The sequence below is a fragment of the Protopterus annectens genome, chromosome 8.part0 (assembly GCF_019279795.1).
Source record: "Protopterus annectens isolate FY-2018-M chromosome 8.part0, PAN1.0, whole genome shotgun sequence".
NCBI lineage: Eukaryota > Metazoa > Chordata > Ceratodontiformes > Protopteridae > Protopterus > Protopterus annectens.
The window spans coordinates 902,983,754-903,011,689 of NC_056741.1; the positions used below are offsets into that span (position 1 = coordinate 902,983,754).

Genomic DNA, 27,936 nt, shown 5'->3' on the forward strand with positions numbered 1-27,936 from the left:
TTTTATATTTTTCCCCTAAGATATTTGTTTGTTTTTCAGTGGAATTGTACAGGTTATAGGTTACATTCAAGGTGGGAAAGATTTTGAAATGATTTGTTGTAGTCTCATTTTTGTACATCACAAAAACCTGACATTTTAATAGGGGTGTGTACTCTTTTTATATCCACTGTAGGTTCCTCACTAAAGGATACATGACATAAGTAAAATGTCCTATGCAGACTTCTTCCAGTCCCTATCACTGTATTGTTTCTTACAGGCTGTTGAGGGGAGATCTGTACCTGGAATACAAGGCATTGTCAGACCCCCACCCTGATGGACATCCTGCATATCCACAAAACAAACTGCACCAGAATTACCCATTCTAAAAAGTTAAACCTTGCCTGTGGTATAACTAGGACCTGTTGGAGAGATGGGTATATATCCCAGAGACTAGCCCTTTTTCTGGAACAGGCTCCCTATCCATGTGAAGAAAAGTTTCTTCCTAACCCAATTCAAGTGCAACTTGGGCAGTTGGATGGAGAACAGGAATTCATCCCTGGTTTGGCACCTTTGTCTTTGATGAACACAGGCAGCCTGTAAATGGTTCATCTCTCAAGCCTCTGCTGACACTTATCAAGGGTACCAGAACTTGTCAGAGATTTGGGATGCATGGTTAGACTTAAAAAGGTCCTTGTGGTTAGCTGAGTATATGGCTGTGAACTTGTAAATCTGAATGTAAATTCTTAGGTTCTGTCAGGCAACCTCACCACACAACATATGCGGTTAGTGTTACATGTGCCACTTCTAAAAGTAAAAAAATAAAGTTACCAATGGTGTACCACTGGGCTCAGTGCTGGGCATCTATTTCATAAACCTTCAAGCCAACACTCCTTGCCTATGGTTATTTAAGCTTGCAGATGGCTGTAAATTAGGTGGTGGTATTTAGTCTCCTTGGTTCAAGGACAGTGGTCTTAAATTAAAAAAAAATGTAGCATAGTTTATGTTGGGAAATAAAACCTTTCCACATACCATATAGGTGACCCCCCACCTCCAGTCAGACACTATCAAAAGGAATCTAGGCTCTGTTGTTGATAATTCCTTATTGTTTGATTATCATATCACAGTTGTAGTTTGGTAAGGTTTTTGTCTTAACTTCTTTATTTTCCAAAGGCATCTCCACTAGATCCAAAGAAGTCTCGATTCCACTTTACTTGTGTCTCGTCAGACCCATTATTGAATATAATGCACCTTTTGGCATGCATTTGTCTAAACATATCACTCACCTTAGAGATCTCAGAGATTCATAACTAAAAAGGTCAATGGCTTCAAAAAATCTGGACAGACTGGGCATCCCTTTCCTTCTTCTCAGTCTATTATAGACTCCTTTGTGGAGATCTGTGCCTTGCCTTTTACATCATGAGTGATCCAACCCTCTTTGACTTCCCTTGCCTTCACAGAAAAAAAAAGTACCTCAAATACCCAGTTAAAGGATCAAAACCTTTATCACCAGATAGGTAAGACCATGTTGGCATGATATATTCATACCCTAATGTATCCCTCACCTCTGGAACAGTCTTCCACCACATATCAAAGTAGCATCCTTGCCACATTCAAGGTAAGTTTAGGTAATTGGCTGGGCAGCCTCAAATTCTAAACTGGCTTATCTTGTCTTGTCCTCCCTGACGCTGGAAGGAAATTTAGAATTATGGGGTTTTGGCTAGGCTTGTACAGATATGCAGATTGACTGCTTAGTACTTGCCTGTGAACATGTAATGATTAGAACTGCCAGGATGCCCCTCTGTTTGAGTGGTGTATGCCTCCAGGTGAAAACATTTCCTAGTTTGGGCAGTGTTCTTTGTGGTATTGCTGTGGTTATTTAGTCTTCAGGTGGTGGTGATGTGTTCAAATATATATATGATGTGGGTCTCAGTTATTTAAGGGACATGGCATATGTATTTTCTGTTTCTGCTCTTCACAGCCAAGGCAAGGTTGTGGCCCAGCAGATTGGCCATACATTATTAAATAATGCTGCTTCTCCTCTCATTCCTCAACTAAGGAACTGTCATCTGCCACTGGGACTTGAAGTTTGGAACCTTACATGTAGAGAACCATTACTGGTGTTTCACAAGGATAAGTTGTCTCCCACTGGATGAAACTCTGTTTACTCATGAAGGTGGTGCTGGAAGTGCCCCTGTACAGTCCTTCACTTCCCAGTTTTCGCTGCTGTGGTAAATGTGTGCATGCTTGCTCGCATGCATGTGTGTGTGTGTGTTTGGGGCTGGTGGTGTCCTTCACATCCTGAGCATAGAGCAGCAGGTCATATGTTGTCAGTGGAGAGTTAATGACTGTAGAAAGATTAACCAGTTTTCCCATCTCCTTTGCTTCAGTGTGGGGGGGGGGGTCTTGTGGTTGATAAGGAGCAACTTGCATGGTGGCAGTCAGCTAACTCATATTTTCCCTTCAGATGGCCAACCATCTTTTGGAAAATGGTACTCTTAAAGCTCACTCCACTAGATGAGTGGCTGCTTCTAATGATTGCTTTAGGAAGGTCTGTACTGTAGACATTTATACAGTGACCACTTGATACTTAGTACATACCTTCATGCAGGCATTGTCGTCTGGTCTGCAACTTGGAAATGCAGAGCATGTTTGACACATCTGGTGGGTTGTACATAGCCACCTGTGCTGTGGCTTTATGTGGTCATCTAGTTCCTTCAGTACACATTAGGACACACTAGAGGATCTTCACTATCCAGTACATCACATTTATTTTTAGAGTGTTCTTTGGCATTGATGAGTCATGAATACGACCCACTATCTCACTGTTGATGTGTTAGTCATCTGCCAGCTGCTGTTATTAGAGTTCCCTGTAAACGGAGGAAGTATGCATTTTTTGGCTGTAGTTTAATAATAACGTTTGAAAACTGAGGATTTGCTGAACTGTGCTTGACTGTGCCGAAGAGGTGGGTTGATGGGCTCAGGTAATACTTTTGGTCATGGTGAATATCATTTAAATGTGAGGACATCCTCACATATGGGATTTTGCTGAAAATATACTGAACTTAAATTCAAGCAGAAACACTCAACTAGAAGCCATCAGTGTGGGTCCTGTCATACAAGTGTGGTAAGGATTACTTTTTAATTTGTTGGTATTGTTTATTGCATTTTTATTTCTTTTCATTTATTATTCAAGTAAATCCAGTAGGTACATGTAGCTGTTTTCAGGGGCAACCTTGGAGAAATATTGTGAAAGTGATTTGCTTTGAAGACTGAATTAATCAAACCCAGGATTACAAAATGAAGGTCATTGCAGTTTATGACCTTAGCCATCTAAGGAGGACTGTCAGATATCTGTTATCTGCTGATCATGATCTTACTCTGTAACCCATTAATTGGTTTAACTCATCAGATACAAGTGGCCTATCTTTATGGGTTGTCTAGATATGCACTGTCTGGTTAACTGATTTGCTCAGAGTAGCACAGTAGGCATATGAGAGTGAGGAAGTCAAATGCAGGGATGCAAGAATGTTTTTAGCAATTTGTAGCTTTAACCCTATGTGCTGGTATGCCAGAAATGTATTAAAATGTTAAAAAGATTTTTTAAAGAAACGCTTGTAAATTCAGCCAAAGTGATCATCTGTTAAATATAGAAAACAAACAGCCATGTTGAGTGTGAGTTTATTTTTTTCTGTATTGCAGAGGGAGACATTGTAAGTAAACAAGCTAAGCACACAGGAAAAATTCCATCATCCCCAGAACGTCATTCTCTTTCGCAGAATCCAGGACCACTACCTCCTCCCAGACCTGATTCATCATTTTCAAACCCCAGGTCACTTTTAGGGGCTCGCATCAAAGTTCCAAACTACTCTCCATCTCGACGCCCTCTTGGAGGGAGCAGTAAACCTCTTCCTTCTCCAGGTAATACTTTGACTGCATTTTGACTTCAGTACACACATTGTTGATTTAGCTACACATCAATACTTAGAGGATTTTGGTAATGTCTATACTATTGCAACAGACCACAACACCTAATGGTGAACAGCTGTCACTGAATACAGTTGGCTTTTTTAGATGTTTCCACTGGCTTTCCTCGTTGTATTGTTCAGTGAACAGTTAATTCAGAGTTGTAGTAGCAAAGTTAACTGTGTTGGGCTTGCTTTCATTGAAAATCCACCCCCCCCCCCAAAAAAAAAAGTACATGAAATAAGTAGTCCTATAAGAAACTGTAGTAGCTATTTCCATGAAATTACTTATCCAAAAATTTGGAATGAGTTTGTATTGTTATCTGTGATATAATATACAGATCATTCAGCGTCTGTGTTAAGATACAAATTTATCTCTCCTTGGGGATCCTCCTTAATATGTTCTGTGGTGGGATTTATCCCCTCCAGCTGTCAGAATTTGGCTTTTCCCACCCCTATCCAAAACTGAAGTTGCCTTAGAAAAGATGTTTGCACTTAAATGCACGTCATAGTGATCAGAATTTTGAGAGGATTAGCTGGAGTCTAGTTCCCTTAGAATTACATCCATGTTATGCATGCATGCCCATTGGCATGCATCTGTCCAGACAAATGCAACAACTGGAACAACCACAGATACACCTTACTAAGAGGATGCAAGACCTAAACAACATGCCCTACATGGACTCACTCAAAACCATATCACTAAACGCAGTATCCTACAGACTGCTAAAAGATGACCTATGTTTGGCATGCAAGGCTCCCTCCAACCCATTACTAATGGATTTACTGCACATCAGCAAGTCAAATGGCATCAGAAGTACTCAATCTAGGGATGTAAACCATTTTTGCAACGTCAACAGAGCAGTTTGGAGGGACAGGTTTATGTCACAGATGATACTGCTGTTGTGGAACAAACTCCCCATACACAAAGTCCATATTCAACTGCAGCTTAGATCTGTGGATGAGACAGAAAATATACCTTTACCCCAGGAGTGCCCCTGTACCTACTAATGGACAGAGGCAACTCTTAAATCCATTATACTTTGCTTGAGTCCACTCAGATTATCTGTGCTGTGATTCCAGTTAATCTCATTTGGAGTAATATATATTATCGATCATGGGATGGGTAAGGTCCTTCTATAACCAAATGGGATGGGTTATTACGAGCACACAAATTGGCTAGGCTTAAAATGGCCGACAAGGTTAGCTAGCCTAAAGCTTACCTTTGAACCTATTTGTAGTTTCTCTGGCCTTTCTCTGACTGCAAATTTGACCCCAAGATAGTGAAGGGGTTGGATCTGTTTCATACCTCCCATTTCCATGGAGGGTTTGAGGTATGGATGACATACATCCTAGGGAGTTAGCAATGCTTTTTACTTGTTGATCAGCTCAAGCATCTTCTGACCCAGTCTTATCATGGGTGTTATCCCCTAGAGTTTCGTTATTGATTAGTGATGTTTTGAATCAAGAATATTTCTCATAGAGCTTTTTCCTTAACCCGACTGGCTGATCCAGCCCAGTTGGAGTAATTTCATCCTTTGCCTTCTCCAAGGTCCCACAGCCCTTATGCAAGAGATCAGGAGCTTATTTGATTCTTGATGGAAACTAGAGTTGTGACTGAGACTTCATCCTTGTAGATTTGGGTGTGATGGCAGTGCCAGGTCTGGTGTAAGCCTTTACCCTTGCTGTGGCTGCCTTTAGGTCTCAAATGACTGCATGCAGGTCTCCATCTGCCTGATATCCCTGGTGTGTGTGTTGTGATATTGATTCTAGAATATTTGTAAGGCTGTGTCTCTTCCTCCTCTACTGTGTCCATGAAACACGCACCTTAGATGCTATCTGTTCATGGTAGATGCCTTGGCATATCCATTTGCCCTGCAGTACAAGGCATGGTTGCGAACCTTCCTCCCTGGTGGCCTACTTGTCAGGAGTGCGCATTTTTTGACAAAGGCTGCACTTTTTACTGTACTGTGTTTTCATGCAAAGGGTTCGTCATCTTCATGTCAGAGTATCCTTCCCCCTGCTGCTTGGGTTCCTGCCGCATCAGTCAGAAGACTAGGCCTGTAGATCGCTTATAGTGCAGAGTTGGGATCTTTATGATCACGTTGAACAGTAAGGCTACCATAGAAGCTTTTGTATCTTGAGCATTTCTTACTCCACGGCTCTGCATTTCTGATTTATGCCATTAGGGGCATCCTTGATGAACTGAGAGAAGATGTCAAATTATCAAATCCACCTCATATGTTTGCCAGTTTCTTTTCCTCCTTAGTAAGTTTTCAGTGGCGGATCTGAGGGAAGACAGGCCTGCCCTCTGTCTTGTCCCACAAATAATAGAAGCTTTTCCACCTGCTTGAGAGCAGAATGTTTTTTAAATAACCTTCCTCATCTGTCCCTTGGGACTGGAGCTGCTTGGCTGTCTGTTTTTCTTTAAGCACCTCTCCACTTTGGGAGTTGCTTTTTTTTACAGCCCTGATCTCTGTAGTGATTATCTGTGACAGTGGCTCCACTTTCCATCTCCTTACCCCTGCTGCCAGAGGAAATCATGGCAGCAGTCCTTCGGTACTTCCTGGTTATGAAGTAGATGAAAATTTAGATTCCCATTTCTCAGAACCTTCCAGGAACTGATTTTGGTCATTATTTGGATTTCCGATTCTTCCATCTTGCTTACCTGGCACTCCAGTATTAGGTTCACTTTGCTTAAGATTCATGTGCTATGGGAGTTTACTGCTAGATGTCCACCTTTTCTCATCAATTGTAGTTCATTGAAGCGGTTTTCTGTGGCCGCATAATCTCAGCGGTTGTCCTGCAAGCTACCTGTCCCACGTTTTGGCCAACCCTCTTGGTTGGAAAGATGATGTCTATGTAAGCTGGAAATCCTTTCAGATGTGACCGTTCTTATTTGATTACTGTTGTAATAGCCTTACCTATATGTGTAATATCCTTTTCAGGATATAACAGCTGTCCATATAACAAAACTCAAGGGCACCTCTCATTCCCCAAAGCATTACCACTTGAGCAGAGCTGAAGAAAGAGTAGTTTGAACCCCAAGCCCTTCTAGGTTTTTCTGCCATCTAGTGGCTCACCTCTTGTGGGATCTGATGCTGTCAGTCATTATTCATCATGGATGGGTCTTGGATCTGACCTCGGATCCGAGCCAGCAATTGATGGACAGATCCAGAGCTCAAGCTCCTCCTCTTCCCATAATCCTCTGCTGACCTGTAACTCCCAGATGTCATCCTATTCATATGCTGCAGTATCCATAACATGAGGGAGTCCGCCTCTGGTTGACTCATACGTCCGGCCGTTATACCAAAGTTATAAAATGCTACTGCAAAGGTACACGGGATGGCCCGCATCGCACAGCGTACGTTGGCAATAAATGGATGTCTGGTATAAAGCGGATGTCAGCACCCACATACCTTAGAACGTTTACTGCCGCCTGTTTGAATGCCAGCTCCCGTCATCACTTGCTTTGGAAAGTCATCTTTGTGCTTCTCTAGTGCATCAGATAAGTACCCCATAGGGTTTGTTTGTTATCTAAATTGCTACTGTGTTTCTTGTGAGTTAATGCCAGCTAGGAAGGGCTAGTGTCAGTGTGGAAGGTAGATTCCACATAAAGACGTCCATGGGCTCGTTTTTTTCTGTTTAGGCCCGGAACACAGTCATACATCTTGTGATATTTGTAAGGCCTTCGTCCCTAATACCCTTAGGAGCCATCTCTCGTCCCTTATGCTGTACTTAGAAAACCAAAGACTTAATCACCTTGCTCGGGATATGGATCTGACATTGGGAACTTCGGAAGAGCCGCAATCCAAGAAGGCCAGGAAGCCTTGGCCTGACCCTATGGCTGTTCCCTTTATTCCGGGCATTCCTCCCAATGCCAGTGAAGGCCCGTAGGCCACATTGGAAACTACATAATCTCCTTTGACAGGTACCGTGGGGGAAGCTGTCAAGGAGTCTGTTAGTAGTCCCAGAGGGTCTAGCAAGTGTCTGAACTGGTTGCCGGGGGGGGGAGTGCATGGCTTATTTCCAAAGGCCTACATGGGGTTACTCACAGTTGTTCAAGAAGATGTTCTTTTGGATGTCGTAGAATGCCATCTGACATCAAGCCCTCCTACTCGTATGTCAGAGCCCCCTAAGAAGAAAAGAACAAAAAACAAACATATTTCTTCTATCCAGCAGCCAATGGCCTCCAACCAGTCTGCTGACTGACTGGCCTTTACTCAGGGCCTTTTTAATGCCTTTATGGCCTTACGCCAACCTCCAGGTCCTGTACAGGCCCTACTCCCCTAGGGAAAAGGCATGTGAAAGACGTTTCCTCTGAGGAGGAAGACTCCCCTGGAGAGGAGTCTTTAACTTACTCCTCACAGATTGCTTCTCCTCTGGGGTATGCACAGATTCTCCTGGGGAGGACATTACATTTGGGGAGACCATTGTGCAAGTTAAGGATTTCTTCAGCTGGGACTGCTGTCGGGTCTCTGACACCCAGAAGAGATATTATGACCTCTTGCAAATGCGAAACGTGTGACATCTCTCAACCTCTTAGAACAAGTACTGGGCAAAGCCATAAATAATGGGACACAACAGCCCAAAACTAGGGACACTTTTTAAATACTGCTCTTACAAACTTAAAAAGTTGATAGAGTAACACATTTTACATTAGCATTATTTTTCTGAAGAGTATGAAGTTTGAAACTCAAATGTCTATTTGTTCTGACTTCACCACTCAATGATTTGCCAGAAAAAACATACTTTTATGAGAAACGGACCATGAGGCAAAAGTCAGGACATTCTGCAAAAATCTGCACAGTTGAGGTGTGTGTGTGTGTGTGTGTGTGTAAGACGCATGTTAGCAGAAACCATGTTCTAGCAAGTTTTTAAGAGCAATATTTAGTCTATCGCTCAATCACTCTGTGTGTGTGTTGTGCGGTAGAGTGGCCATTATTTTTCAAAGCTACAGGGTGCCACTGCAGAGGGGTGGAAGAGACTCATGTGGCTGCAGAGCCACAGGTTGCAGACACCTGCCCTAATCCCTCTGCCATTCCCCGTGTCCTGCTTGCTTTTTTGGATGCCTTCTCTGTTGCTTCCAAGTCCCCAAACTCCCAACCTCCAATCCCTAAATGCCCTGATAGATTCCCCAGAGTGCCTGAGGATGCCAAGTTCCTTTTTAAGGCTTCGTAAGCTGACCCCTCTACCATTTCTGTAGCTGCAGATAAAACTTTCAAGCTGTTAACCCTCCACCTCTTTGCTTCCCTCTGCTAAGGAGAGTAAAATTGTGGACAGGTTGGGCAAAAAAGTTTTATATTTCTGCCACTTTGGCTTTCAGAGTCATGAATTACCAAACACATATGGCTAAATATTCCATGGCTCTTATGGCAGATGCTATGAAACTCATTTCAGAACTCCCAGATACTCCTAACAAGGCCAAAATATCTTGGCATTCTCAAATCCTGCATCCAGGTTACTAGGCACTCCATAAAATGTAGTTATGATGCTGCGGAGGCCTCAGCCAGAGCAGCAGCATTGGGGTCTGTCTTAAGGAGATATTCATGGCTTAGATTGCAGCCTTTGCCAGATGATATTAAAGCTAAGCTCATGGATGCACCTTTAGACAACAAGGACCTATTTGGCTCTGCAGCAGAGTTTTTTAAAGCCCTTCAGGAACAAGAGAAGGAGCTACAAGACCTTAGGCACTTTTTTGTTTCTCCTGTTCCCATCTTCCAAAGGAAATATCCAGCTAGGGCTACCTTTGTAAGAAAGGCCTCCAAGTATCACACTCCCAAGGGAAAAAAAAGGATACTAGGAAACAAGCACCCACTAGATGCTCCCTTTCCACGCATTCTCAAAAGCAGCCCTTTCAGGCAAAACCTGGTAGTCTGTGACTACCAGGCCCAAAGCCCCTCTACACCTCTTTCTCTTCACCTGTCTAGGTCCCTCCCAGATTGGAAACAAATAACCCATGACTCTTAGGTCCTTACCATTATCGAACAAGGCTGTTTCATGGTTTGTAAATCCATACCAACCTTTAGAAGTATCCTACAACCCCCTCAGGACCAAATGGCTTCCCCCCCATCCTGCATTACTTAGTAGCCCAGGGTGCCATTCAAGAGGTGTCTCCTAATCTCAGGGGATAGGAGTTCTACTCCAGAGTGTTTCTAGTACCCAGGAAGGAAGGCCCCTGGAGGTCTATCTTAGATTTGTCTTTTCTAAACACCTTTCTCATGGTCCCTACCTTTTGCATGCTGACTCTTCTTCTGTCCTTTCCCTCAGGCTTACATTGTAGCACTGGACATAAAAGATGCTTACATTCGCATTCCTATCCATCCATATTTCAGGAAATTCCTATGGTTCTCTGTGGATTCTCTGCACGACCTCATCCATGCTTCATCACCAAAGTTGGTGCAGGAGCACTTGGACTACATGTCCCTTCTGAGCGATCCGGGGTTTACCATAAACCTTCAAAAATCTGCTCTGACCCTTTCCCAGGACCATGTCTTCCTGGGCTGCAGAATTCTCACAGTCCAAATGATGGCCTGCTTGCCTCCAGAAAAAGTCCGGTCTCTCACCACGTACTTTCAGGAACTAATCCCACTACAGTCTCTGACTGCCAGAGAGTTCCTATGACTCCTGGGATTCATGGCTTCCACTATCCCCATGGTACCCTTTGCAAGGCTACACATGAAATTTCAGTGGTTTCTGAGGATGGTCTGGAAACAACACCTTCACCGTCTAGAGTTTGTGGTTCCCATCTTGCTCTGCTTAACAAAAGAACTGAAGTGATGGATTTCACAGGTTACAAAAAATCCAGGCCTTCTCCATCCTCTTTCCCCTTCCCCCCAATCAGAATCTGTGCACAGATGCATTAGACATGGGCTGGGGTGTAGCCTTAGGGAGTTGGAGGGTGAGAGATGTCTGGACCCCACCTCAGTCAAGGGAGCATATAAACATCAAAGAAATGAGGAATTTGATCTTTGCTCAAAAAATGTTCAAGCCCAGCAGCCTGCCAGGATAGCTGAGATGGTTCACAGACAATACCACAGTCCTCTGGTACATCAACAAGCAGGGAGTGGCATTTCACAGACAATACCACAGTCCTCTGGTATATCAACAAGCAGGGAGGAGCAAAGTCCTACATCCTTTGCAGATCGGCTCTTTATGCTTGGGTGATTGCTCAACAGACTCACGTTTCTTTACAAGTTGTTTACATCCCATCAAATCAGAATGTGATAGCAGATTCACTAAGCAAGTCCATGACTCAATCCCATGAATGGATGTTAAACAGTGATGTGTTCCTGGACCTGGTCCATCAGTTGGGTACTCCACAAGTAGATCTGTTTGCCTCTCCCAGTAATAGACATCTTACTAAATATTGTACCAGGATTCACTCCCCTGGGAGATGGAAGGTGGACTCTTTCCTTTCCCTTAAAGGGGATGTTTGTGTTATGCATTCCCCACTTCCCTATTATTAAGAAGGTTCTGTTGAAACTTCAGAAAGAACAAACTAAAATCTTGGTGGTGATCCCCTTTTGGCCAAGACAGGATTGGTTCCCTCATTTTCATCACCTAGCCAAGGACAATCCCCACAAGTTACCACTCAGGATGGACCTACTCACATAGGACAAGGGAACTCTAATGCATCCTCAAATGTCCACCATAAACCTCACTCTGTGGGTGATAGGGCTTTGATTCCCTTTAGACACCTTTTCACTGAGGACGTGCTACAGATTCTGCAGGAGGCCAGAAAACCCACTACCAGAAAATCCTATCTCTCCCAGTGAAAGAGGTTTTCTGTCTGGTGTCTAAAAAAAAAAAAAAAAAAAAAAAAACTTGCAACCACTGTCTGCGGAGCTGCCAGTGGGCCTGTCTTACCTGTGTGAACTAGTGGAAAGTGGCTTGTCATATTCTTCCTTCAAGGCACATTTATCTGCATCTCAGCATGTTTGCCTTTGACTCCTCCTTTGGCGTCCAGGTTGGAAGTCAAGTTGCTCATGAAAGGTTATACACATCAGACCACCAAAGAAACCAGTTTGTCCCCCATGGATCTTAACTTTGTGTTGGAAAAGCTTACCTTAACTCCCTTTGAGCCAGCTAAATCCTCTTGTCTGCAACATTCCATGTGGAAAACTGTTCTCCTGGTGGCTATTAACTCAGCCAGAAGGGTTTCTGAACTGCAAGCTTTCATGGCATCATCTCCTTTCACAGCTTTCCATTGGGTCAGGTTATCCCTATGTACCAACCCATCCTTCAAGCCCAAAGTAGTGAATGAGCTTTCACTGAATCAGGCCATCAATCTCCCTACCTTCTTCCCATCTCCACAATCTTTTAATGAAAGGATCCTTCACTCTTTGGTTGTGCCCAGACGGCTCAGATGTTACTTGGCTAAGACCAAGTCCATCTGCAAATCTGATCACTCAAGAGCCCTGGGACATCATGTTTCCAAGCAAACTATTTACTCCTGGATTTCAGAAGCCATTTCTTCTTGTTACACTACAAATGGAAAGCATCTTGCTTCTTCAGTTAAGGCACATTCTACTAGAGTGGTGTCATCTTCTGGGGCTTTCTTTAAAGGTCTTGCTACTGCTTCCATTTTGGAGGCAGCTACTTGGTCAACTGTTCACACTTTCACCAAACATTACAAATTAGATATGGTCTCCAGGTCCAGAGCAGGATTTGCCAGGGCTATTCTGAATGTATTTGTGGAAAATGTCTCTTCTCTTCCTTCCAATCCCTGTTATGCATGAGCTTTGGTATTCTCCCTCATGTTATGGATACTGCAGTATATGAACAGAAGGGCATAGAATAGTTGTGTAAAATCTTACCATAACCATAGATTTCTTTCTCTTCTGTATGCTGAATATAGCCCCCACCCTTCCCCCTGATACTTGCCTGACTTCTGGATACTCACTCCCTTCAGGCTGGTGTTTGGCAGCATTGAGGTAGGTGCATGCTGATGTCTGCTTTGTATATGACTTCCATTTATGGCTAACGTACATTGTGTGATGCAGGCTGTCATACGTATCTTCGCAGTAGCATTTTAACTTTGGTAAACCGGCCGGAAGTACGAGTCAACCAGAGGCGGACTCTCATGTTATGGATACTGTAGCATATAGAAGAGAAGGGCATCTATGGTTATGGTAAGATTTTACACAACTATTCTATCTTGTTTGCTGTGGAAACGCTCAGGACTTGTTTCTGGTAGCTCAAGTGCTTACTTTTTGGGGGGGTTGTTCACTCTTTTGATTTCCTTAGTTTCTTTTGACATGTTCTAGACTTATAGTGCAGTTAGTTCTCTGTTTCTTCCCTTCCCTCTAATTTTAGCTAGTTCTGCCTGTTGGGTTCCTGCCTTTTTCCTTGTGCCCCCCACCATAGCTAGTAGTTTAAAAAAAAAGTAGTTTTAAAGTGTTTCTTATTTTTCTGCTCCCTTGTTTGTTTCACTAGTGGGGGGGGGGTGCCTTCTCTGTTGGTGTGTGTGTGTGTGTTGCTGAAGCATGTCTGACAAGCCTTCTGGCTTTAAGAGATGTGCCTCATGCAGTTGGAAGATGTCTCTTTTCTGACTTTCACGAGGAGTGTGCTTGTTTAGGAGAGCCTCACCTGGAGGTTGAATGTGACATTAGTGCCACATTCAACCCCAGGACTCTCGTGGAGTGTAGGAACAAGTTATTTCTTAAAGGGGTAGCTAAGGGAGGTCAGCTGGGTTTGGGCTATCCTTCTAAAGCTCCTCCATATCCTAAGAGGAGGACTCCCCCTCCTTCCAATGGATCTCTTTCTAAAAAGCCAAGGCTCTCAGATTGCAGAGCTCCGGATCCGAGTCTAGCCTATTTGGCTTACAATCCAGGCTGTTTTGCTCCAAGAACCTCGGATCAGTCTCTCGGATCTGAGGCCTCAGTGCCTTGGAGCCCTTCTGATCCGACTCAGCACAGACCTTCTCCTGATCTGACCCATTTATCAGATCTGTCTGGGTACGCTGGTTAAAGCTTCGGATCTGATTGTTCTGTCAGATCCAATAATCATTGAAAGTTCCCCCTCATGGTCCAAGAGTTCAGATCCGATACATCAGAACCAGTCCCCCACCTGGGATTGTAGAGCTTTGGCCTGTTCTCCAGCAAAGTCAGTGCATTCTTCTGTGTCTCCCTGGTCTTCCAGAAGTTTGCTACACACAAATATGAATAGGATGATGAGGAGCTTCCTCAAGGCCCAAATCGAGTTGGGCTTGTTGCCATCCGCACAAAGTTGCCTAGGGAACCTTCTTCATCCACAGGACTTCACTTTCCTCTTCTGACCCAACTGGGTTTGGAACACCAGGATCCATAGCATTGCTTGTGAGAGGCCGACTATGTCCAGTATCTCTCCTTTCTCGACATTGTCAGGGTCCCTGGTGGACTCTGTTCTGCTGCCCATGGAACATGCTGTGCCTCGGCCCTGTGAAGTCAGTGCTGTTCCCTAAGAGCAGGGGTGGGGTCTGGAATTTTTGGACTGTTCCCTTACCTTGGGGGCTTCGGCGCTGGACAACTTGGGGCCCATATCGTCTGGGGGCTGTAGTGCTGCATCAGGGTCCCTCATCCCTTCCTGCCGGCTTTGACCACTGGAGAGGGGAGTCTCGTCCAGCCTGTCAGCCTTCCAATGGTAGAGAGGACCTTCTCCAGCTTGGCAGTCACCTCTTAATCTCTAGGTCTTGCCTAGACCCCTCTTGGCTTTGTGGCAGCGAGGCCTCATCATTTTTTCAGGGTCAGCCCTCCTACAAGCACCTTCAGATGGGCACTGCCCCGCTTGGGGTCCCGGTCTCTTCCGAGTCTTCCCCAGAGCCCACTGTGGAGGAACCCCATCAGAAGAGAACTTGCAAAAGGAGGCACCTAGACTCCCCTAGAGAGACCCTCACCGAGGACATGGATTTTGAGGAGGGAGACAGGTTCCCAGGTTTCCACTTGAAGTGTCCTTTGGGGACATCCTCGAAATTCTCAAGCAAAGAAGCAGTTGGTCTTCTGCCGTTCCATCTTCGGAGGAATCCGTGTTCCCAAAGGCCTTCGGGACAGGCCCGCCTTTTACCTGAGTGTCCCCACATACTGACAACCTTGTGTATCTCCTCGCCAGCAGGGCTTGGATGGAGCCAGATAGTGGAACCGGTACCCAAAAAGGAGGACAAATTCCTCAGCCCCCTCTCCAAAGATATGGCTTTTTGGAGTAAGGGCGTCCCCGTTGATGCCATTGCAGTGGCTGCTGCTACTAAAAAGGAGCTAGTGGAGCAGATTTTCTCAGTACATCCACCAAATAGAGAGTCTAGGGCGATTGACCTTTTTGCAAAGCATGTGTTTGCCTCAACTACATTCGGACTGACTGCAACTGACTGGCACATTTTACCCAGCATCACAGGGGTTTGGTATTAGAAGTCGCCACTTTCTGTACAGAGTTGCTGCCTCCAGAGTATCTTAAGCTGGTCTCTCCTAGGTTGTCCACTGACTTCTCTGGCTAATGATTCAGTAAGGTTGATCTCCAGAGTGGCAGAGGCCATCTCTCGAACAGCTGGCACAGGAATTGCCATTAGACTTCATGCCTGGCTTTGCCTTTGTGGGTTTACAGAACCATTCAAGGCGTCTTTTACCAATGCTCCTTTTGACGGTTTGACCTTGTTCGGACCTTCCGTCAAGGAAACCTTGACCTGCAGTGAGCAGGAGGGTAAGACTCTGTTTTCTACTCCCCAACAATCTTTTTTTAAGACTCAGAGAGGTAGTAAGAAACTTTGGATGTCCTTTGTGTGTCACTCTTGCAGTCATCACATGTGGGTTATCCCTGTTGTGGTAGCCCTCGGCTGGCACGAATACCAGAGTCAAATGTTTTTCTGCGTCGGCTGCTGTCGCCTGTAGTCTGACGTCAGGTCATCAGTGCTATAAAGTAAGGCAGCCAACGCCATTGATTCAGTCTTTCTTGCCGGGGTGCCCATATCAGAAGCATTTCACAAGTGTGCCAGTCGGTCACTACCAGAGTTTGAATTTCAGCTAAAAACGTCTAAAGCTAAGTACCCCGTTGGGGATCCCTTTTTCTTGCACTAACTGATGTCCAAAAAACTTAACAATAGTCTCGCCTGTGGGAAGCAGATCCCACAAAGAGACTTCCATTCTTCCTGCATCACTAGTTTAGGCCCAGACCAAGACATCCCCCGTTGCCGGTTCTGTGCCCTCTTTAATGCGCCACAGAGCTCTTATTGTAGACAGTTATTTTTGTGTTCCATCTTTGCATTCTGAAATGGCATCCATCAGCCAACAATCCATGGACATTCAGAAAAAATGCAGAGAAAAAAGGTAAAAACAGATCACACAAGGCTAAGCCTTCCGACGACTCTACTGCTAAGCACGTCAGTTCTCTGGAACTTGGGCACTTTCGCAACCCCTGATTCGATATCTACGGAGGCCTCTACCAAGACCCTTTCGGAGTCTGGTATGCTGCAGAAATCATCTTGGTCTTCTGAGCCTTTGGCTGTCTCTGCCTCGGTTGGGGCCTGAGCCGTGATGCAGGCACTGGCTTCTGAGGAGGCCTTTCGAAAGACCGAATCTAGACAAAAACCTACGTCTTCTCATCCGACTAACATTTCTCTCAGGCCTAGAAGCCAGGACACTCCTAGAAAATCTGCTTCTAGCCACCATCGTGTTCCTGCTCCACCACCCCAAGCACAAATGCTTAAAATGGAGGAGGATCTCTTCTCCCTTATCCAGGGTAGTCAGGCCACAACTTCTTAAAGGAAAGGCATGCTTCCCCAGAAATTATGACAGAACAGGATTCTGAGGAATCTGATCATTCAGATTTTGAAGAGGAACAGCAACCTGTGACTGCTTATGAGGATTCAGATGCAGAGGAATCTGTCCCTTCTGCCTCCCCTCCAGAGGACCTTTTCTTTGGGAAAACCCTTCACACCCTCAGGTAACATTTCCAATGGGAATCTCAGGACTTTCCCCAGTCTAAGATAAGACTTAGAGAGTTTCTGGACCTGCCTCAGCAAAGCCCCCTGCCCATACCCCCTATTTTAGAAGTGGTGGATGATGTTTTCCATAAATCCAGCTTAGCCCCTGACACCCTCCCACCTGCTCCCAGTAAACCTGACAGGTATTGCAGAGTACCAGATTCTCAAAAATACCTGTACAGAAATCCTGCTGCAGACCCAGAGGTCATTACACAAGGACCTAAGGGAGCTAAAACTAGTTCTGCCAAGAATCCTGTTCCTTCTGACAAGGATTCCAGAGCTCTGGACAGATGGGGTAAAAAAGTATACACCTCTGCAACCTTAGGTATCAGAGCAGTCAGCTTTCAGTTCCGTATGTTAAAAATATCAACAACACACTTTAGAACTCTTAAAACAAAAGATTTCAACCTTTCCTAACTGTATCAGTTCGAAAGAGCAGATTTACGGCACTCTACTTGTCAAGTGGCCAAACACTCATTACACTGTGGATATGATGCCCTAGAAGCCTCACGCAGGGCAGCAGTCTCAGGATCTGTCATTAGGAGACATGCATGGTTGAAGGAACAAACCTCTTCCTGATCATGTCAAGTCTAAACTAATTGAGGCATCCCTGTATAAGGACCGCTTGTTTGGAGTAATAGCAGAAAAGGTGCTTAAAAAGATGGAAGACTAAGCAAAAATGTATGCAAACAGTAAAAGATTTCTTTCAGGTTGAACCTCCTAGGTTCAGCAAATTGGCTTTCTCTAACAAAGGATGAGTGGGTCTTAAAGATCATTTTTCAGGGATACAAATTCTCTTTCAGCGAAGTACAAATTCCAAGAGGGTACCTGGACTTACCTCCAAGTCAGTGGGCAGAGGCATTGAAGAAGGTACAAACTCTCATATCCGTGGGCAGTAGAACCTGTTCCCTCAGATCAAACAGGCAAAGGCTTTCATTCCAGACTATTCCTTGTTCCCAGAAAAGAGGACACTTGGCACCCTATCCTGGATCTATCTATTCTGAACACCTCCGTGGTGGTCCCCAACAAAATGCTAACTTTGCAGCAGCTGCTGCCTATGCTGACAAAAAATGCCTGACTAGTGACCCTAGACGTAAAAGATGCCTACTTCCACATCCCCATAAGGGAATCCTGCAGAAAATTCCTGTTCTTCAGAGCAGCTCACAACACTTTCAGTTCTCTACACTACCCTTTGGCTTATCTACTGCACCCAGAGTATTCACCAAATGCTTATCCCTGGCCGTAGCATTTTGCAGACAGAGAAATATACAGAATTACCCTTATCTGGATGACTGCCTCATTCAGGTAGAGTGCAAAGAAAAGCTGCTTCAGGACCTTCTCTTTGTCAAAACCCTCCTAACTTCCCTAGGGTTCACCATCAATGAGAAGAAATCAAAGCAAACACCCTCCAGGAAGATAATTTTCTTGGTAGCACTGCTGGACACAGGATCCCAAATGGCCTTCCTGTCCCCAGAAAAGCAGAGCTTCCTGCCTCTCTTTACCCAGCTGGCTTCCAGAAGTCACCTCACTGCAAGGAAATTCATGCAAGCCTTGGGGTACATGGCATCTTGCATCCTTCTAATTCCTCTGGCCAGGCTTCACATGAGAAAACTTCAGTGGTATCTGAAGAAACTTTGTTGTAAGCACTCTCAGCCTCTAGAGACCTCTCTCCCTCTGGTCCCCTGTATAAGGGCCGAGCTTCTCTGGTGGGCAGGGGCCTGTGCCAGGAACAAGGGTCTTCCCTTCATTCTCCGCCAGACTGGCCAGACCATCTCCAACAACGCCTCAGACATTGCTTGGGGGGCTCACCTAGCAGGTAGGTGCACCCAAGGTCTTTGGGGAATGCCCAGCACCTTCCCTTACACATCAATCAGAAGGAAATGATGGCCGTACAAAAGGCTCTGACATCCTTCAAACCTCATCTCAGGCCAGGGGTTCTGCTTATCAAAACAGACAACATCACAGTAGTGTGGTATATCGACAAACATGGAGGGACCCAATCTTACCATCTGTGCAGGCTAGCCATGAACCTCTGGCTGACTGCCACCTCCATGGGTTTAGAACTAATTGCCCAATACCTATCAGGGGTCAACAGCACCCTAGCAGACCACCTAAGCAGAAACTTACTGGACCTCCCACGAATGGCAGCTCCACAGGGAAATCTTTTTGCAAGTCATTCAGGAGTGGGAGACTCTGGAGGTGGATCTCTTTGCTTTGCAATTCAACCACCAGCTGGAAAAATTATATACCAGGTAGTATCACCACCTAGCATGGAAGGTGGATGCCTTGACCTTCCCCTGGAACTCTCTCTTTGTGTACACATTCCCTACTCTTATTCCCAAGGTACTGATCAAGATAAGGGAGGAGAGACCAAAGGCCATCCTCATTGCTCCAGACTGGCCCAAACAACATTGATGCCCCTTACTGCACAGCCTGACATTACAGCCTCCCAGGCAGCTTCCCTTGATCTCAGAGCTCTTGACCCAGGTGACGGGGAAGATACTGCACCCAGACTTGCACACACTCAATCTTTCTGCATGGCTAATACTTTAAAAGCAAACAAGGAGTCCCTGTTAAGCAAACCGGTCCTAGACATCATCACAGAGTCCAGAAGCCCCAGCACCAGAAAATCTTACGCAGGGAAATGGAAAAGATTCTGCTCTGGAGCCAGTCCAGAGGGGGCACTACCTCACAACCTTCCATCCCTTTTATCTTGGACTACCTAGCCAAGTGCCCTCTCCTCCTCTTCTATTAAAATCCATGCCTCAGCCATTTCAGCTCATTTCGATTCATACCAGTCCCTCTTCTCACATCCTTTGATTAAACAATTCCTCAGAGACTACTAATATCAGACCTCCCAGAAGGATACCCACACCAGCCTGGGACCTGAATTATATGTTAAAAAAATTAATCTTACCTCCATTCGAACCTGCCGCTTCAGTAGAATTGAGATACCTCTCCTAGAAGACTGCTTTCCTACTATCACCTCAGCCAGAAGGGTTTCAGAACTTCAGGTACTCATGGCTGTTGAGTCCTTCATCATTTTCCATGCAGAAAAGGTCTCCCTGAGGGCTAATCCTCCTTTATGCCCAAGGCGGTAGCTGATGTGATCCTCAACCAGGCCATACAATTACCCACCTTCTTTCCTAACCCTCAAAACAAGGGGGAAATAATTCTGCACTCACTAGGCGTGCACAGACAACTCAGATACTACCTGGACCATACTAAACCCTTCAGAAAAAACAGACCTGCTTCTTGTCAGCTTTGCCCCAGGGGCAAAGGGGAAGCCCATTTCCAAGCAAACCATTTCCAAATGAATATCACACTGTATCCATTTCTGCTACAGACTACATGGGAAGTCACCCCCTAAGTCTTTTCGTACCCATTCCACTAGGGCAGCCTCTACTTCCACAGCATTCCTCAGAGGAGTTCCCACCAGGGACATCTTGCAAGCTGCCACCTGGACCTCTGTCCATGCCTTTACAAAGCATCACCACCTCCCTCTTTTCTCTAAGTCTAGGGCAGGGTTTGCCTCTGCAGTTCTGCATGGCTTGCTAACCCATGCCTAGGGCTTTAAATAATCCTTCCAACCCTCTCCTCAGCTTTGGGAATTCTCCCACAGGTGATGATTGCAACAGTGAAACATGAAGAATATATTACAGTTTTGTACACTTACCATAAATGTAGATGTTGGAGTGTATTCTCTGTTGCAGTCCTGGTTTCCCTCCCTCCTTCCCCCCTTATATCCTCTTTCCCTAGGGGGACATAAGCTTTCCATGGTGGCTTTTAGCCACCAGGACCACTTTACCATATTTCTTTCTGCTTCTGATGGGTTAGAGCAAGAAAAGCTGATGTAATGGTGTTGGCTGCCTTGCTTTATAGCACTGACAACGGACTACAGGCGACAGCAGCAGACGCAGAAAAACATTGACTCTGGTATTCGTGCAGGCCAAGGGCTACCACAGCAGGGATAACCCAGAAGTGATGACTGCAACAGTGAATATATTCTAACATCTACATTTATGTTAAGTGTACACAGCTGTACTTTCCACAGGACCCAGTCCTCCTTTCAGGATGCTGTCCAAGAATCCTCTTCCACAAGCCAGGGCATGGGATTCAATGGTAGACACTGCCCCAGAGGCAGAGGGGGTCTGCAGAATCAGGGCTTCCGGGAGCCCTTCTCGGAGAAGCCCTTTAAGCTCTCCTGAAGCACTGCCCTACTGTCCTGCCCCAGAGGCAGTCAGGGGACGATTCTCCCTTTACCCACTAGCCTGGACAAATATCTCCTCAGATCAGAAGGTGTTAAAGGTTATTTCCACGGGTTACTTCATTCCCTTTTTTCAGTCCCCCCCCCCCCGTTTCAAAATCTCTCCTGGACGTTTCACCCCACCAAAGGGAGTTGGCCCATTTCAAGGTTCAAGACCTTCTTCTAAAAAGAGCCATCCAAGAGGTCCCAGCAGAACAAGGGTCCAGAACTTACTCATTTCTTTTTGGTGCCAAATAAGACCGGAGACCTGCAACCTCAGCAAACTGAATCTGTCAGTCCTGAAGTCCAAATTCCGGATGATCACTGTTAAGTTCATTCTGCCTCTCTTGCGCATGGTGATTGGATTTGCTCAGTGGATCTCTAGGACAGACACCTGCGCTTTCAGTTAGGGACCAATTGCTACTAGTTCAGGGTCACTAGTAGTTCAGAACCCTGCCCTTTGGACTCACCACAGCCCCCCCCCCCAGGTGTTTACCAAATGTATGACAGTGGTGGCAGCTCATCTCAGGCTGCAAGACTTCTAGCTCTTTACGTAGCTGGACAGTTGGCTCTTCATGGCCCCCAAAAGGCATGAGGTATCCATGGCCATGAGTTATGCCCTCAACCTCTTTCAGGATATTGGCATCACTGTCAGTCTGCCCAAATCCAGTCTTTGTGCCAGAACCTAGAGTTTTTCGGAGTTCAGCTGACCATGATGTCTGAGACTGCAGCACTACCCCTACGCAGAGTTCAACTTATTCTTAATCAGGTCTCTTGCTTGCTATTTCTGGAGCCTCCAGCAGCCCACCTAATTCTTCAATCATTAGGCTCGATGGTGGCTGCCATCCAGTTAGTGCCACTTGCCAGGTATCACATGCTGGTCTTGCAGTGGGCCCTGGCTGTTCAGTGGTCCACTCAGGTTCATCCCATGTCCATGACAGGATGACTCGTGTGCAGAAATTACCTAGCTTGGTGGCTTCAGTCTCCGGATCCAACTCTCTGCAGACCCTTCTGTCTTGCCCCACCCAAGGCCACAGTGACCACAGACACCTCCTTGTTCTGGTGGGGGAATTTTCAAGGAAGGATGGTTCAAGGCACGTGGACCCCTACAGAGACCAATTGCACATAAACGTCCTGGAGATGGAGCAGTTCTATTAAAGTTGCAAGCCTTTCAGGAGTGTCTCCCTCTCTGAACTGTAGCAATTAATTTGGACAACATCACGGTTTTTTGGTACATCAGCAAGCAAGGAGGAACAGAGTCTTATCCCTTGTGCAGAGAGGCCATGAGAGTGTGGGAATGGGCAATGCCTTCCAGGTGCATTCTTCTTGCAAGTCACATTTCCGGCCTTTCCAATGTGTTGGCCGACAAACTCAGCCGGTCTTTTTCGAGTCCTCACAAATGGTCCCTGAATCCATCAGTGGCACATCAGATGTTTGACCATTGGGGTCAACCGTGCTGTGATCTTTTTGACTCCCCAATCAACCACAAATACAGCAACTACTTTGCTGTGATCCCCCGACAGTGGTGTCACCCAGGGACACTGTGGTTCACGATGAGTCATTGGGACTCCTCTGTGCTTACCCCCTACTCCCCTAATTCTCTAGGTCTTGCAGAAAGCCCACCACTTGAAGACCCTTCTCATCCTCATTGCCCCCTTTTGGCCTCATCAGGCATGGATGTTCTTCATCTCATATTGCTGCAGTCCTTACATATGGGTAGTCCGCTGTCCTCGGTCGGCCCGAATACCAAAGTATTAGGCTGACGTCGGTCATGGGCGCTTAGATCTGACATCAGAGCGTCAGGGTATAAAAGCGCATGACCGACGTCATATCCTCAGTCTTTTTTGCCGCATGGTCCGATGCAGAAGCAGCGTTGCAAGTGCCGTTCGGCGTTCTGAAATTTTCGTATTCTGAGTTTCAGACCGAAACCAAGTTGGGCTAAGTACCCGTTAGAATATTTTTGTTTTTCTTGCCTCAGTTAATTCCGGATGTCAGAAAAAGTGAATAATTGTATGTCTTGTGGGAAACAGATACCGCATAGAGATTATCACTCTCTTTGCATTCCTTGTTTGGGACCGGACCACGACGTAGTCGGGTGTCGGTTTTGTGCTAGGTTTAATAAGCGCACTATAAAAAGAAGGTTAGATTGTGCTAGATTAGTCTTTGGTAAGCGGTGTAATTATAATATGCCGTCGGATCCTCCGACGCCCGCTTCCACGAAGAAGCGCAAAGACAAATCCTTGAAACCTAGACAGGTTGATTTGTCCGTTTTGGACGCCGGTCCTGCAGAAGCTACAATGGAGCAGGTGGATCCGGCTGAAGGTTCTGTTGAGTCTCAGGGGGAAACTTTGATTTTGCAGGATGTGGCCTCACAGGAGTCAGGTCAAGCTGAAGGGGCCTCTCAAGTTCTGTTCTCCCTTCTATGCCTAAGGTGGTTAGGCCTTCTGCTACTATTTCTAAGGCTTTTTCTAAGGGCAGGTCTGTTTTGCCTTCCTCTGGTGTCCCTCCAGGTACTTCAGGGTCTGTGCCTAAAAAGCACATGCTTAAAATGGCAGAAGATTTGATTACTTTAATTAGAGGTTCTATGCCCCCTCCTGATAAGAGGCCCAGGGTGGAACCAGAGTTGGAAAGTTTGGATCAGGCCTCAGATGACTCAGACTCTTCTGCGGCAGATATTCAAGATTTTCCCCCTTATTCGGATTCTGATGCAGAGGATTCCACTCCTTCTGCTTCTCCTCCAGAGGATTTTTCATTTTCAGAAACTCTGCATTCCATGAGGGAGCATTTTAAGTGGGAAGGACAGGATTTCTGTGATTCACGGAAGAGGCTTAGGGAATTCTTATTTTTACCACAGCATAGACCCTTGGCTATACCTCCTGTTTTGGATGTTGTTCAAGATGTTTTCTCGGAGGCTTCCCTTAATCCAGATTCTTTGCCTCCTCGCCAGTTAAACCGGACAGGTATTACAGGGTGCCTGAAGCTCATAAATATCTGTATAAAAGTCCTAGGGCGGACCCAGAAACTATTAGTCAGGGGCCTAAGGGTGTTAGAGCTTCTGTTGTAAAGAATCCGGTTCCTCTAGATAAGGAAGCTAGAGCTTTGGATAGATGGGGTAAGAAGGTTTATACCTCTTCTACTTTAGCAATGAGGGCTTTAAATTGCCAGTTTCATATGTTGAAATATCAGAATTTCCTCCTTTCTCAGCTAAAAGCTAAAGTGGATGCTTTGGCAGAGGGCATAGAGTGTAAAGAATTGCAGGATTTAGTACATGTCTCTGAACAGGTGGGTAAGCATTCTTTGCAGTGTGGTTTTGATGCTGTACAGGCCTCTTCTAGGGTGGCTGCCACTGGTTCAGTTCTTCGTAGGCACGCCTGGCTTAAGGATCAGACTTCGTCCAAGCATGTTAAATCTAGAATTCTGGATGCCCCGTTACAGTCGGAAGTTTTGTTTGGTCCCCCTGTGGAGTTGGTTTTGAAGAAAATGGAAGACAAGGCTAAGTCCATGCAAACTGTTAAAGATTTTTTGCAGGTGCAACCTCCAAAGTTTAGTAGAAATTGGCCTACTAAGGGGTGGACCTACCCTTCTTCTGATTCTCAGTCTAGGGGTAGATCTAGACGTGGCAGGGGCAGAGCTCAAAGTACATTCAGGCCTAGAACTTGGAGTTCACCTGCACAATCTGCAGGTGAGGACAGGGGCCAGTCCTTTCATAAACAGGCCCAATGACCTGCATTTTCAGCTGCCAGATTCTTCTTCCCTGGCAGCTCCTTTGGGAGGAAAGTTAGCACTCTTCAAGCAAAACTGGCTTTTAGTCACCCAGGACAAATGGGTGTTGGACATTATAAACCGAGGCTACAAGTTCTATTTCCATACATTGCCTCCTTTCAAAGGCATGCCAGACGTTCCTCCTCGGCAAAGGATAGAGGCTCACAAGCAGATTTCTTTACTTCTTCAAATAGGAGCTATACAGCCAGTTCCTCTGTCAGAAGTGGGACTAGGATTTTATTCTCGCCTGTTTCTAGTGCCAAAGAAGGGGGACACGTGGAGACCAATTTTGGATTTATCTATCCTCAACACTTATCTGGACATTCCAAAGTTCAAAATGCTGACATTGCAACAGCTTTTACCTCTGTTGGGAAAAGATCACAGGATGGTAACTCTGGATCTCAAAGAGGCTTATCTTCATGTTCCTATCAGGCCCAGTTGCAGGAGGTACCTGCGTTTTCGGGCTGGAAATTTACATTATCAGTTCTCTGCATTGCCCTTTGGCTTATCTACTGCGCCCAGAGTGTTCACAAAGGTTCTGGCTCCAGTGATAGCCTTTTTCAGGTTAAGAGGAATACAGATTTATCCTTATTTGGACGATTGCCTGATTATTGCACAACACAAAGACGAACTTCTGCATCATCTACAGTATGTGATGGTAGTGTTAAGATGCCTAGGGTATTCTGTGAACGAAACAAAGTCCAGTCTAGTACCCTCTCAGGACATGTGCTTTCTGGGTGTGAGACTGAATACAGCTTCCCAGATGGCCTTTTTGACCCCGGACAAACAAAGCAGCCTTTCTCTTTATTTCCATCAAATGTCTCTACAGTCCAGGCTGACTGCAAGGACAGTCCTTCAAGCCTTGGGGTTCATGGCATCTTGTAATGTCCTTCATGGATGCATCTGCAGTCATAACAACTGGGTTGTCCTGTCGTCAGGCAGCCCTTCAGTCGGCCGGATTCCAAAGTCCGGGTCCGGCTTCGGCTGATGTCGCACTTCACCCGACGTCATCTCTGTTGGTCTTCGGGTATAAAGGCATCAGCCGACGCCATTTTCCTCAGTCTTTCTTGCCGCGTGGCGCCCGAAGCAGAAGCTGTTCGCAAGTGCCGGTCGGTCGGATCCAGAGATTACTTCTACCGAATACTACTTCGAAGACTTCTAAAGCTAAGTACCCCGTTGGGGACTCTTTCTTGCCTCAGCCGATGTCAGAAAAAGTTAATAATTGTTTAACCTGTGGGAAACAAATACCTCATAAAGATTTCCACTCTTATTGTCTGCCTTGTTTAGGCCCAGCCCACGACGTAGCAGCCTGTTCGGCCTGTGCTTCTTTCAACCGATGAACGCTTAGGCGTCGGTCGGAGTTTGCTGAACAGTTTTTCGGTTCTGATTTTGCGTACATTATGCCGACGGATCCTCCGACTACCCAATATGACAAAAACGCAAAGATAAAGACCGACACTCGCAGTCCGCGGTTTCGGCGAAACCATGGTTAAGCAAATCATGAGTGTCTCGGTTTCGGCGAAACCGAGAAAACTGATCAAAGTACAGCTGAATCTATCTCTACAACTGAGGCCCCTGCTACCACTCTTGAATCGGCCTCAGAAATTTTATCCACTACGGTGGTTGCCACTGACTTATCAGACACCATTCCCTTGGATGTCTCTACCCCAGCACGTGGTGCTGCTAGGCCTCCAGCAGCCATGTCCATTAAGGCCTTCGCCAGGGCTAAAGCAGCCAAGACTACTAAAACAGTGCCTGTTAAACCCCTACAACCAGGCCCTCCTCTAGTTCTCAAATGCTTACTCTGGCAGAAGATTTAATTTCATTAATTAGAGGATCTCAATCTCACCCAGACAGGGCCTCTCAGCCCCAGAGAAGAGACCTAGGGCAGAGCCCCCTGAGCCAGTGTCCTCTGATGATTCTGCCGATGAATCAGACATAACTGACCAGCCAGAGGCTCCTTTCTCCAATTTTGAAGACTCTGATGCTGAAGAATCCATTCCAGCTGCTTCCCCACCAGAAGAATTCTCCTTTGGGAAACCTTACATGCCATGCGAGCAGTTCCAATGGCAGCAACAGGATTTTTCAGACTCCAGAAAAAGACTTAGGACCTTTCTGCACCTTCCACAGCACAGGCCCTTAGCTATACCTCCTGTTCTCTCTGTGGTGGATGATGCTTTCAATGATGTCTGCTCCGCACCAGATTCTTTACCTCCAGCCCCTGCCAAACCAGACAGATTTTACAGGGTGCCAGACACTCATCACCACCTTTACAAGGCCCCACTTGCAGACCCCGAAACTATATCCCAGGGTCCCAAGGCAGTAGCCGCGACCATAGCTAAAAACCCTATTCCTTCTGAAAGGGAAGCAAGGTCATTAGACAGATGGGGCCAAAGGTCTACACTTCAGCTACTCTCTCAGCTAGAGCTTTAAACTGTCAGTTTCACATGATACAATACCAAGAGTTTATGCTTGATCAGTTAACTAAAAAGCTAACCACTGATGAATCTCTTGATAAGAAATATGTATTAGAAATGGTAAATAACATACAACAAGTTAGTAACCATTCCTTAAAATGTGGCTATGATGCACTGGAGGCTTCATTTAGATCAGCCATGACTGGCACAGTGATAAGAAGGCATGCATGGCTAAAGGAGCAAGCTTTACGGATCATGTTAAAGCTAAGTTGCTAGATGCTCCTATGGATAAGACAAGTTTGTTTGGTACACCTGCCCAGCAGGTTATGAAGAAAATGGAAGAAAAGGCAAAATCTGTTCAAACGGTTAAAGATTTCTTGCAGGTTCAACCCCAAGGTTTAGCAGGAACTGGCCTGCCAAAATTGGTCCTTTCCTGACTCCACACGATCTCAAAGGGGCAGGAATAGGCGTTCCAGAGGCAGAAACCAATCCAGAGGAGGTGCCTACAGAGGACGACAGTGGCAAGGTAACAACAGAGGCACAGACACAACCACTGCCACTACATCAACACAACCACAGTGACTTAACCCTAAATCCGCCTACCAGGGAACAAATAGCAGC

At 45.7% G+C, this 27,936-nt stretch overlaps 1 protein-coding gene across 1 annotated transcript in view; it reads left to right on the plus strand.

Moving 5' to 3' along the window:
* KMT2B (lysine methyltransferase 2B) overlaps positions 1-27,936 on the plus strand; it is a gene marked incomplete in the record, with an annotated part of 4,527,268 nt that overhangs the window by 3,537,125 nt on the left and 962,207 nt on the right. Inside the window, 1 exon segment of the mRNA XM_044079325.1 lies at positions 3,679-3,897. Within this exon segment, the coding sequence (XP_043935260.1) occupies positions 3,679-3,897 (219 nt within the window).